The sequence below is a fragment of the Indicator indicator genome, chromosome 18 (assembly GCF_027791375.1).
Source record: "Indicator indicator isolate 239-I01 chromosome 18, UM_Iind_1.1, whole genome shotgun sequence".
Taxonomy (NCBI): domain Eukaryota; kingdom Metazoa; phylum Chordata; class Aves; order Piciformes; family Indicatoridae; genus Indicator; species Indicator indicator.
The window spans coordinates 11,327,590-11,340,180 of NC_072027.1; the positions used below are offsets into that span (position 1 = coordinate 11,327,590).

General features: G+C 57.2%; 1 protein-coding gene across 1 annotated transcript; it reads right to left on the reverse strand.

The window, feature by feature from the left end:
- Positions 1-2,815: 2,815 nt before the first annotated feature.
- POU4F3 (POU class 4 homeobox 3) lies at positions 2,816-4,047 on the reverse strand. The gene is made up of 2 exons (XM_054389187.1): positions 3,928-4,047; positions 2,816-3,676 (listed from the first exon to the last, which is right to left on the reverse strand). The coding sequence occupies exons 1-2, from the start codon at positions 4,045-4,047 to the stop codon at positions 2,816-2,818; spliced, it is 981 nt and encodes a 326-aa protein (XP_054245162.1).
- Positions 4,048-12,591: the final 8,544 nt, after the last annotated feature.

The following is a 12,591-nucleotide window of genomic DNA, read 5'->3' on the forward strand; positions in this document are numbered from 1 at the left end:
AGGGCACTGGGGGCGCTCCTCACAAAAACGAGGCCTGAGAGGGTGAGGGTGACCCTGGCACAGCCCTTGTCTAGGACCTGAACCCAAGACAGGGCTGGAGGTCCTGGAGTGTAGGATGGATGAAAGCTGTGTGGGATGGAGCCTGAGGAGCTGTATTCCCTGCAAGGCTTACCCAGGTGCTGCTTCTCACTGGGTTTGTTCAGAAGTTTGACAGGACACAGCTCCTCATCCTCACAAAGCCTTTTAGCAGCACTACAGATCCCAACAAGTGAGTGGTGCCTTCATCTGTGACCCAGGGCACAGAGTCCCAGGATCAGAAATGCAAATCATTTACAGCCAGTAAAACTGTCTTTGCAAGTCCCAGCTGTGGACAAACCAGCCTGGCATAGCCTTGGCTTTGTAGGGTCATGTGGAGCAGAGAAGCTGGAGGTGATCATGTTTGTGGCAGCAGAGGAAGGAGGGTTGCACACATGGGCCTGGCTCTGCTGCTAGTCAGGGATTCCATTGAGCACTACCTCCTCCTGCCTTCCCTCCACCACCTGGCATGGGTGGCCTGGCAAGGCCTTCTGGCTTTAGGGCACAAGGAAAACATGTAGGTCATTGTTTTGTGCCTCCTCAGCAAGTGCCCCTTCTGAACTACTCCCAGTGAAGAGGAAGGTACTCAGCCCCCAACTCCAGGAGGGTCAGATGAGTTTCCTGTATCATGGTGTTTATTTGGCACCAGGGAAAGGATAAGGCACCAATGATGGCTAAACCAGCACCTACCTGACCTCCAAAGTAACTCCCAAGTGAAGTGGTCAGATCCTGTGTGTGAGAGCTGGGCAGAGCAAGCCACAAACCTGGAGTGGAAACAACCCTGTGATTTGCAGAGAGGGAAATCTGGGCAAAGAGTTTCTGCAGTGCTGTCCCCATGCAGAGAAGAGTGGGGGTGAGCGAGAAAGAACAGGAGCTTCAGACTACCCTGGTCAGCATGTCTGAGGGAGAGGAGTGTGAAGGAGTTCGTGTCTGGGGCAGTAATTTCATGTTTAGCAAAGGTCATTTTGGACTTGTTAGATGTCTTTAAACTGCTCTCTGGACCTATGCAAAAGGGACAAATGCAAAACTGTCAGAAAAACAGATTGATGAAAATCCAGAACAGACACATGAAGTAAACCAGCAGTGGTCCCTCTGCCACCATCAGAACAATCCTGATCCGATTTCCTGCTCTGCAGGGAGCAGAAAATAAGATGTGGTCACCCCAGCCAGGAGTTTGTCCTACCCTGCAGAGCAGAGACACGGACTAGGTGAGGCTTATGCTGGGTTTAAAGCAAAGGAGGCAGGATAATGACCCCGTCTGAGTACAGCTTTATGAGGCTTGAATTGTTTCTGTTCCATGCTGGCTCCCACCCGCTGCGTCACCGGCCCGGCCTGGGTCTCTCCGTCCCTTACGACGGGACTGACAACCCCCCTGACTTCGGGGCCTTGGGACAGGAAACTGAGGGGGCGGCGGGGACCGGGATGGGAACGGAGCGGGAGACAGGGTCCTGGGACCGCGCTCCGTGGCGGCCGAGCGAGCAGCATTGCCCCGGGCACGGCCCCTCCGCTGGACACCCCCGCAGCGAGCCCCGCTCCCACCACCCCCATCCAGCCGCAGCCCGGTCGCACCCGCTCGCCGGGACCCCCGACAGCTGCCAGTGCCGGTGCCCAGCCCGAGGCGGGTGCGGGCGGAGGATCGCGGAGCGGCAGGGACGGCGACAGCCCCCGACGGGGCAAAGACCCTGCCTCTTACCTGGGCTCTTTGTGCAGCCCCGCGCCCAGCGGCACCGGGAAACGTGCGGGGGTGGGGCGCTCTGCGAAGTGCTGCCGGGCTGCGGCGGGAGGATGCCGCCAGAGCCCTTTCCTGCCCCTCATGTCTCGTGGCCGGCGAATAACGGTGCAGCGGCACCGGGATCAGTTACTGTTAGGCGCAGGACTGGGGAAATCCCCGGGGGTATCTGGGAGAACGCGGGGCTGCCGGGAGCTGCCGTTGAGGGGCTGAACTCGGGGGGGTCCTTCCCCGCCGTGGGAGAGGCTGAGACCAGGCTCAGGGGGCTGATGTCGGTCACTCATTGAAGTGCTGAAGCGGAGCGTTCCGCGTGAATTTGTAAATCGTTACGGTTAATAGGTTAATCAGGTTAATTTGTAATCATTAATGACAAACAAAAGCCCTTCCCTTCTAAACGGCCTTAGAGGTGGACTCGCCATAGGGTCGGGGGGAGGGGGATGTTTCGGTTCCCACCCGACGGGCGGGATGCGATGTGGAGGCGGATGCTGGTGCTGAGGGACAGGGTTGGCTCCGGGGATCCTCCGCGGCGGTCCGCGGGCGCGGAGTGGGGCCGGGGCCGAGCGCCGATGGCAGCGCTGAACCCAGTGGGGCAAAGCCTGGTCCCGTTTCCCGGGGAGGCCGCCCAGCGGGAGGGCGTTCGTTGGATTCGCGTTGCGAGAGCTTCCTTCGGCGTAGCGGGCGCGGGGCGGCGAGGAAGGGCGCGTCTCTTCGGGTTGAAAAATAAAGCTTTATTCCGGAGAAGGGGACCAGGCATCTCGGGGTTCTCCGCGGCTTCATGGGGCGGAGGGGAGATGGGGGAGAGGGGGGAGGAGCGTCAGGCCGAGATGCTCGTCCCTCCCGTCGCGGAGTGGAGCCCGGGATGCGGGGGAGCCCCCGCGCCCCGCTCCGGTGCCGGTCCGGCGGCGATGTCCGGCTGGGCAGGGATATGGTGAGAGCCGCGGGGCCGCCCCGTCCCGCCGCGGGAATTCGGCGGGGGCCGCGCCGTCGGTGTCGCCGGTGCGGCGGACGCCGTCAGTGCACGGCCGAGTACTTCATGCGCTTCTGCTTCTGGCGCTGGTTGCAGAACCAGACACGCACCACATTCTTCTTCAGGTCCAGCTTCTCGGCGATGGCCGCGATCTTCTCGGCCGAGGGCCGCGGCTGCAGCGCGAAGTAAGCCTCCAGCGAGCGCTTCTCGGGCGCGGCGATCGAGGTCCGCTTGCGCTTGCGCTCGGCCGAGCCGGGAAGCGGCCCGGCGCCGCTGGCGCGGTCGCGGTGGGCGGCTTCGGCCCCCTCCAACCATGCCTGCAGCACCGGCCGCAGCGCCGACATGTTGTTGTGCGACAGCGTCAGCGACTCGAAGCGGCAGATCGTGCTCTGGCTCAGCGAACCCACCCCCGGCAGCTTCAGCGCGGCCAGCGCCGCCCCCACGTCAGCCTGGGTCACCCCCAGCCGCACCCGCCGCTGCTTGAACCGCTCCGCGAACGCCTCCAGCTCCCGCGGGTCTGAATCGGCCTCGACGGCGGGGGGAGGAGGCGGGGGGGGGCCCACGCCCACGGGCAGGGGTCCGGCGGCGGGCAGCGGGGGCGGCGGCAGCGGGGCGGGCAGGGCGGGGGGCTCGGGCAGCCCCCCGACAGCCAGCGAGGGCGAGAGGTGCTCCAGGAGGTCGGCGCCGTCCAGCGTCGGGTGCGGAAGCGGGTGCGGGAGCGCGGCGGGGTGCGGGAGGGCTGCAGCAGCGCAGGGGACGCCGCTCATGGCGGGGAAGGGGGCGTCCGGCTTGAAGGGGGGGTGGTGGTGGTGGCCTTTGGCGTGGGGAACGATGTCGACGGCGGCCAGAGCCTCGGCGCGGGCCAGCAAGCTTTCATCGAAGCTGCCGAATATATTGGCCTGCAGCTGCGGGCGAAAGCGCGGGGGGTCAGCGGGGAATAGCGGCTCCTGCCCGGCTCCGCCGGCGCTCCCGGCTCAGGTCATAAAAATTAATGGGGCGGCGGCAGCCCCATGGCACAGCCGTGTGCGGGGCAGGCAGCGGAGCGGGGGGAGAGAGGTGCCGCGAAGCGCCCCTTGTGAGGCGGCATCAAAAAAACATGAAGCGAAGCCTGTCAGAAAATGTGCCCTAAAGCGGCAGCCGCGCCTCGGCTACATACCTGGGGGGCCGGCAGGCAAACCCTGCGCATCGCCTCGGCGGGGGGGTGCAGCCCGGGGAACTTGGGCTCGTGCAGCGCGGCGGGCACGGCGAAGGCCTGCTTGGCGTTCATGGCCATCATCCCGGCTCAGCTGGCGGGCGGGCAGCCCTGGCATCGGCTCGGGCTGGGCTCTGCCTCGCCACTGCCCGAGTGCGGGATGCTCGGTGGCAGAACAGCCCCTGCGCGCCGCTGCCCCCCCGCACCCGTTGCCTCATCTTACAGCTGCGTGCCAGGAGCGGGCCCGCGCAGGCGTGCTGATTGCGGGGAGTCGAGGGCAGCGCAGGGGCAGCGCGGGGGCAGCGGGACGCCCCAGGACGCCCAAGGACTCCCCGGCATCCCCACCCCTCCGCCGCACCCCAGCACTCTGCTTGGAGCAGCGGGACGCGCCGTCGAGGTCGGGAGGGACTGGCAGCTCCGGGCCGGGCTGGCATCGGCTCCCTGGACAGTCCCAGCTGTGTCCACCTGCTTGGGTCCCGGTGCAGATTTCCTGCCCTTCCCTGCCAGACCGTGGGCCGGAAGAAGGGCCGAGAAAGGCGGGCACGTCCCGGGGCAGGGCACATTTCCCCGCGGGTGAAGCCCATGTGCTGGTGTTTGGACCAGCAGGACCATCCTTGCCCACAGATCTGCTGTTGCCTGCACCCACAGCTGCTGGCACCAGCCACTCACTCATCACCCCAAAAATCTGCCCCCTCGCTCAGCCCCACAAAACAGCTCCTCAGCCCTCGGCCATGGGATGGTGCAGCCAAAAGGACAAAACCACTAAGCCTCGGCACATCCAAGGGAAAACACTGCTGTGGTCTCTGCATCACTGGCAGGGCCCCTCCAACACCACCTCAGTGCCGCAGGACCTGGCCCTGCTCTGCCCGGTTCTGCTGAATCACGGAGCTCAGGTTCAAACTGTCCAGCACCCCACGGCTGGCCCCCAGCCTGTCACACAGCCTGGTGACCGTCACTCGAGGGTCCATCCTGCGCTTCCTGCTCCAGCAGATGTCCCAATGATAGCAGAGTGGCGGGGTCCCCCACCCCCTACTCCCTGCTGGAGCCTTCACAAGCCCTGTGAAATACATTCTCAGGTAGAGGAGAGTAAACTGAGAGATGCCCCGTGAGCTGTGCTGTGCTCACAGCCCTGCTATGGGCTGGAAACATCAGATCCTTGAGAAGACAGCCTACCCTCCCTGAGAAAAGCAGCAGGCACAGAGCTGCTGTGGAGTGGTTGGTTTGATTTCCCTTTCTCATCTTCACAAGCGTTCAGACACCACTCGAGTTTGATGGCCCAGGGACAGAAGTATTTTGCAAGTGTGAAATAGGAACGCCTTAAAACTAAAATGGACTTGAAGCTCCCAAGAATTTTATGAGCCTTAATAAATACAGAGCAGGACCTGAAGGAGCTGCTGTGTCTGTTTGAAGTGGTGGCCAGAGGAAAGAGAAGGTGCTGGCGGGCTAAAATGTGGGACACTGGGCAAACAGACACACACCGAGGCTGGGCACCTTGCCTCCGGATCCCGAAGAAGGTGAAAATGGGTGATGAACGCCAAGAAGTGGTCTGTTAGTAACTCACCCGGGGAGAATGATCCAATCTGGTGCACCTCCTTTGAGTGTTCTCTCCCCGAAACACGCAGGGGAGCAGATGGGGCTGGTGGGACCAGGCTGCAGAGAGGAGAATCTGGATGCGGGAGCTAGGAGCAACGCCCGGCCCCAGTAACGGGCTACAGGAGCATTCAGCCGCCAGTCGCGCCTCGCTCCCCGCCCGGAGCCTCCCTGTGCACCGCAGCCGGGCAGACGGCAGCAGGGACGGGCGGGCTCAGCACCACGGACAGCACCCGGTTCGGGGGCGCGCAAGGCCCGCAGGGCGGGTGCGAGGGACACGGAGCCGCTGCCGGGGGTGCCCCGTCCCGTCGGTGCCACCCGACGGGCTGAGCCGGGGCCCTGGTGCGAGGAGGGAGCGGGCGGAGCAGCCTCCTGTCTCCAGGGCTGGGGGGAATCGGTGCGCCACCGCCCAGCTCCGTGTTCTGATTTATGATAAAAAATTTAAAGGAAATCATTTATATTTCAGAGGGCCTAAAGAGCTGCATGAAAGTTTTATCTGAAGTGGCACCATATTTATCGGCAGCCCTGCTGCGGTGCAGGTAATTAATAGAAGGATAAATTTCAGGCCTTTGTCTGGCTCTCCTCCCCTCACTCTTTCCCCCTTACCCCCCCGTCCCCCCGTCCTTCCCCATTACTTAGCGCTGTGGGGCTAAGGGACACAAACAGAGAGATGCCTACAGCAGGCTGGGTACAGAGCCCGAGGGTGTGCCCACTCCTCAGAGCCCCTCTGCCCAGCCATGCACAAAGGGCAGCTGCACGGGCTCAGTGTTTTTCCAGCTCTCTGCTGTAGCCTCCTTCCCTCTAGAGTGAGGAAGAGATGTTGGAGACCTCGCTCCCATCCTGCCCCACGTGCTGTGTGGAGGACATGCTCGGTTGGAGTACAGAGCTGGGAGTGGGGCTGATGTCACAGCGCATAGCTGTCCTCTGTCACAGCCCACCCCAGGACTACCACTCATGATGTCCTGTTGAGTGTCCAGGATCTACCCTCCCTCCTGAAAGCAGCTGCTCCGAGAGAGCCCGGGCTGGGTAATAGAGCTGCTGAGCTGCCTTTAATTAAAGCTGTAAAATATTGATGCTCCTGGCCCTGCCTCCTGCTGTTACACCTCACAGACAGGGGAGGGGAGCCCAAAGGAGGAACAATAACGAGTTAAAGGTGCCCAGATGGTTTGCCATCAGAAACTATCTTCAGACTTGGAGGTGTCACTGCAGTGTATTTCAGAGATCACTCACCTACTGGTAAATATTTAATGGTATTTCTGGAAGAAAAAAAAAAAATCGAGCCCATACCCTGGTGAAGCATCACCAGTAACTTACTGGAATCTGAAGCCAAAAGCCAGATCAGAAGCCCGTGCTCTTCGTTCTTTGCCATCATTCAAAACTTGCCATCCATTTCTCCAATATAGCAACATTTTCTGTTCTTATTTAGCATTTGATTCCAGGCTACCCCAGAGCGCTGGTGCTGGGCTCTTGGTTTTGTTGTATCATTGTGATTTAGTGGACTGGCGATGCAGTGAAATGCCCACACAGGGCTGAAAAATACAAACTGGTTTTAACACACAGCTTGCACTGACACCCCCTGCACTGGGCTGGCTGTTGCAGGCTCAAAGCCAGCAGATCCCATCCTTCACTTGCTGCTTCAAACAACCACCTAACCCCCTGCCCTCGGGGCTCTTCTCTAGCAGAGCACCATGATCCTCCCCTTACTCAGAGGTAGGTACCCACTCCTTGCTGGGGAGCACAGCCACCTGCATGCCCTTTCTGCCCCATTTGCTGGATCCTTCACTCCCCTGCTCACCCCAGCCCTAAGCGAAGATGCATGTGATGGGAAGTTCTGCTGCTGGGGTGTAGCCTCTCATCAGGAGGTCTTGACTAGGGTGAGGAGGCCAGCGAACACTGCCTGCAGGGAGTGCCCACAGAGTCTGCACAGCACCTCTGCAGTCCCCTCAGCACCTGGCTGCTGTGTGTGTTCCATGGCACAATCTGATGGAGGAGGTGTCTAGGGTTACCCAGACACTCAATTATTCAGCAGCTAAATGCCCAAGCATCAATTACCCGGCTTGATTCTCTTCTTCATTAAGGAGATTGAAGAGCGCAACTTAACAAAGCAAAGAGAAAGTTGCTGTCACAGGAGCTGCTTGGCTCAGCGGTGGGGCCACAGCATGTCAGGTGCTCAGTGGGGAGGGGTCTTGCAGCCATGAGGTCTCCAGGCTGCTCAGGTGTCACCCAGTACACTGGGGCTTGGGAGCTGTCTGTTCCTCCACAGGGTTGGCAGCAATGGAGTTAAACACTTAGGGTCAGAACTGCACCTTGGGGTGGTACTAGGAGGGGTCAGGCTGACCCCAAGGAGAAGGCTGGAGAAACAGAGAAGTAGTGTGAAGAAGAAGTTGAAGCATTAAAGCAAGGGGGCAGGAAAGGACCATCATCTTTCTGGGAAGTTTGCAGTGCAGAGAGTGGAATGGAAGCTTCCAGAGAGACAAGCTGCCAGTGGCATCTCCACAGAGGTGCTGCTCAGCAGAGACCCTCAGCCAGGCCCTGCAGCAGGGAGGTCCTACAGGTGGTTTCAAACAAAAGCATGTTTCCCACCGCTCCTGAGACACCTCCTCATGCAAACAGGGGCATGGCTGAGGGTCACGCTCCATGGGGCACAGCCACCCACCTGTCCTCCTCAGCAGCACCCAGGATGCTGTGGCAGTCCTGGTTTTGAAGTTTCCAGTAAGGAAGGCTTTGATTTGAGGTCCAGGAATGCCAGATGCCAGACAGTTCATGCTGACAGGGAGGTCTCCCTTGTACTCGCTTGTAAAGTGCATGAATTATGGAGCTTGTTTCTTGTATCCTTGCCTGAAATTAAAATTGTAACAAAGGACAGATCTGGGCTTGTTAAAAATAAATCCAACCTGCTCCTGGTGGAGATGACAGCAGCAACACAACATTTCCAGGGGAGGTGGAACCCAGCACTTCTCTGTCAGGCTTCTCTTTCTTGTTATATTTGCTCCCCACTCTAGAAATGCATCTGCATGTAGCCTAAGAACCTCTGTTCTGCGAGAGATTAATGAGGAGCAAACATTAATTATTCACCTCCTGAAGCAGCAGGGCTGCTAATGTTTTTGCTAATCAACAAGTCAAACAGCTGCATCTTGGTCAGGGCCACCTTGGGAAGGTGGGGGAAGAACAAGGCTGGTAGGCTCCACCCTGCAGCCCCCAAGGCTTTGCACATTTCTCTACTGGGAAGTCATCCCGGGTTCCTGCTGCCTTTTAACACCATCCCTTGTTCCATTGTTGAACAGGGATAAAATGGCACCTGCAGCCTGCACCAAACTCTGGCGAGGAAGCTGTCCCCTGGGCTGGGCTCTGTGGGGAGCAGGGATGCTGGGGAGCTGGTGGGTGCTGGTGTGACCCATGGCTCTGTAAAGTGACCCAGCTCTGAGCTGCCTTCACCACCCTATCACCTTAATGCTCCCTGAAATCCTCATTAAAGTTTGAAATTAAACTGTAACAATGGAAGAGGATGAGAAGGAGTCTTGTCACCCAATGTTAAACTCATCCCTTCCACGGTCACATTTCCTGGGGTTCTGTGTGTGAGGACATCGGGCCCTGCAGTGCCAGCTGCTGGACAGCCCTCCCTGCTCTTTGTCCCTATGGAGTCTTCAATGTAGCATCTCTTTGCTTCTTTCAGTTCTTCAGCTATCAGGCACACCAAGAGACCTGGCTGTGATGAGAAGAGAAAAATCTCAGGTTCATAGAATCACCAAATGGTTTGTGTTGGAAGGGACCTTTAAAGCTCAACTAGTCCAACTGCGCTGCATTCAGCAGGGACATCTGCAACTGGAGCAGGGTGTTAGAGCCCCAAACAACCTCTAGGAAGCTTAAATCAGACTCTCACCACCCTCAGTGCCAAACATTTCTTCCTTCTCTTCAGTCCGAATCTCCCTCTTTTAGTTCAAACCATCACCCCTTGTCCTATCACAACAGGCCCTCCTCAAAAGTCTGTCCCCAGCTTTCTGAGCAGAGAAAACGTCTTTGGTTTCCAGTCCAAAAGCTGATTCTGACAAGAAGTGCATTTGCCACAGAGCAGCAGTAAAAAACTTGGGTTTACTTTTGTGGTAAGTAGGGGAAAGACCCAGATTGTTCTTGTGCACCTGCACTGGGCCATCTCTGCACCCCACAGCTCCAGCTGTCACACTCTCCTCTGTAGTGTTCCATTACAACCTCTCCTGATGAGAAATTCTTATTGCAGAGAAAATAATCTTTCTTTGATCTGGCAAGTGAGTGGTTTGTGTATTCAGCCTGTTTGGATGCTCACCTCTCTCTCATTGCTATTTTTGGGGACTATTACTGCTGCTTTTCCCCACAAAGAGCTCCATCTCCATCTCCTCCCCCAGAGGAAGCTTGGGAGAGCAGGGATGCTTCCTGCAAACACGGGCTGCAAGGCAGTTCCCCGGGCATCATGGTACCAGCTGTCAGCTGGTGAGTGAAAGCGTCAAGTGCTCAGCCTCAGTGTCAGCTTCAGCTGCCCCCAGGTTTCTGAGAAGCAGGTCCTGGGCTGCAGGTCCTGTTGTGAAGTCATTGCCACACCAAGAAGGTGCCAAGAAGCTGGGTGGCACGGGGTGTGCCTGTTGCTCCCAGGCAGCAGGGTAGAGGATAAAAGGCAGTGCTCTGTCACCTCGCCCAGCCTTGCCTTTGAGCTGAGAGCTGTGGGAGCCTTCCCTCAAGGCACTGCACACTAAAACCTGAAAATATTCAGGTCCTCAAGAAGCAGATTTCAAATGATTCCAGATAACCATTGGGTTCCAACGCTTTTACCTTTCCATTCAACCTGCCTCCAAACAGCGATGACACCTGAGTGGTGTTGGTGACCAAGAAGCAGAGGTGTGGAGAGCCTGGCCAGGAAGACTCCTGGTATCCTCCATGTGTGCTGAAGGATCTCCTTTAAAACGCTGCATCAGCTTCTCCAGCCTGACTTCTCCTCAGTTCTCCCACTGAGCTCCTGCCACTCACAGACGCTCTCCCAGCAGAGCTTTAGCCACCCTTTCAGGACTTGTTTCGTCCTTCCATCCTGGACATTGCTCTCACCACCTTCACCCACCTCACATCTCCCCAGGTCTCCTCAGGAGCAGCTGTATCCCAGTGGTTCCCAAGCCCTCTGCCAGACCTCATTCTCACCTTACTGCCAGCCCTATATCAATTCTCCATGGCTGGCTCCACATGTCCACGGTTCATCACAGACCAACCTACCCCAAAATTAACAACTGGAAATGGTCCCTGGAACAATGCTGGGGAGAAAGGGAAAGGTCAGTGAGACCATTTACAGTTTGGATATCACAGCTGTAGATCTCCCATGGAGACAGGCAGTGGAAGCACCCGCAGAACTTCAGAGGAATGTCAGACGCCCCTCTCCCTTCCCAGCCACATTCATGTCCATGATCTCATCCACAAGGACCCAGGCAGACATCACACAACCTGCTCCAGGGGCTCCACAGATTTGTCCCCCACACTTCAGGAGAAGTTACAATTCCATTCCCACCCTCAGGAAACCCCTCCATGTACAATTCTACTGAGATGTCTCACAGCTCTGGCTGTAGCTGCTGAAGAGACTCTTGGCCTAACAATCAAAACAGCAATTTGCCTTCATCTCTTTGCTCAGTTGCTGACACACCTTCCTTCCTCCATCTGCCATTCAACAGGACTAGGATCAGCTGCAGGAAATGCTGCCACCCCCACAAACAGCATTCCAGCAGGAACCCTCAGGGGACACTGGAAACATCTGTGGGAAAGAAATCCAAAGCCACATAGAAAGGAAAACACCAGAGAGCTCAAGTTCCCTTCTGGTCACACAGTGGGACGCTGAACTAAATACCAAAGTATCAAGGCTCCATCTCCTTTGCTACATCCTGCAGGATGAGAATCAGTTAGTTATGGACAGGAAAAGGGACTGTGGGAAGACTCTGAAGTTCAGTTGCTGGCAGTGAGGAAATGTCCCAAAGCTGCAGGTTTGTCTTCAAGAGGCTTTTCAGCAAGAGAGCAGCCAGTTGATGGTCTGCAGGGCCACACAGAAGCAGGGAAGGAGACTGTGACAGACATGGCTACATAGCTCAGCAAGTGCCTTCCCCTCCTCTCCTGTTCCTCAAGATGAGTGCAGGGAAGGAAGGAACAACTCCCAGCCCTGGGCTGGCTTCAGAAAAACCTCCTCAAGAGCACAGGAACATCAGTAAGGAAAGGCAATAGAGGACAGGCTTTAAGAACTCAGGTCACCAGCAAACATTCACATTCATGAAAGCAATGCAGGGAAGAGAAGGGAGAAACGACATCTGGAGGGAGCAGCACAGCCCAAGAGCAGAGTGAACAACAGAACAAATCAGTGTTAGAGCAGATGGCAAAGGGGTTGGGATTTGCAGTTTTATGCTTGGTGCTCAATTTTCATACAATCCCAGACTGGTTTGGGTTGGAAGGGGCCTTAAAGACCCTAGTAGTTCCAAACCCTTGCCAACTAGACCAAGGCCCCATCCACCCTGGCTTGGAACATTTCCAGGCTTGGAGCCTCCACAACCTCTCTGGAGAACCCATTCTACCTCCCACAGGCAAAAATTCCTTCCTAATGTTTCATCTCAACCCAGCTTATTCCAGATGGAAGCCATCACTCCTAGTCCTGTCACTCCCTGCCTTTATGCAGAGAGGATTTTTCAACTCCCCCAGCAGTACTGCAAACCTGTGAGAGACCAGAACCCACCATGGCCTTCAAAACATTTTTCTTTGCTGTTAAGCTCTGAACCTTCCCCCCAAAATAACACTGCCTCTCCTGGAACCCCTCCCACTATGCTGCACCTCCCTCCCCTCCTTTAGTGCCATTTCAGAGCACCAAGGCACTTAAAAACTTGCACACCCCCCCCCCCCAAAACTAAAGCCACCCTCACACACACAGACTGCCCCCCCCAAAGAAGTGATCAGGCTCTTTTGGTGATGGTTGTAATGGTTTGGAATGGTTCTGCTCTCCAATTGCAGTTAGAATTTACTTTGTCTTTTCTAGATCTTGAACCATTCCAC

Excerpts from the sequence above, each read along its gene's own strand:
- POU4F3 (XM_054389187.1), bottom strand. The coding sequence starts at position 4,047 with ATGATGGCCATGAACGCCAAGCAGGCCTTCGCCGTGCCCGCCGCGCTG. Across the intron at positions 3,677-3,927 it reads TTTGCCTGCCGGCCCCCCAG|CTGCAGGCCAATATATTCGG; the intron begins GTATGTAGCCGA and ends TTTCGCCCGCAG.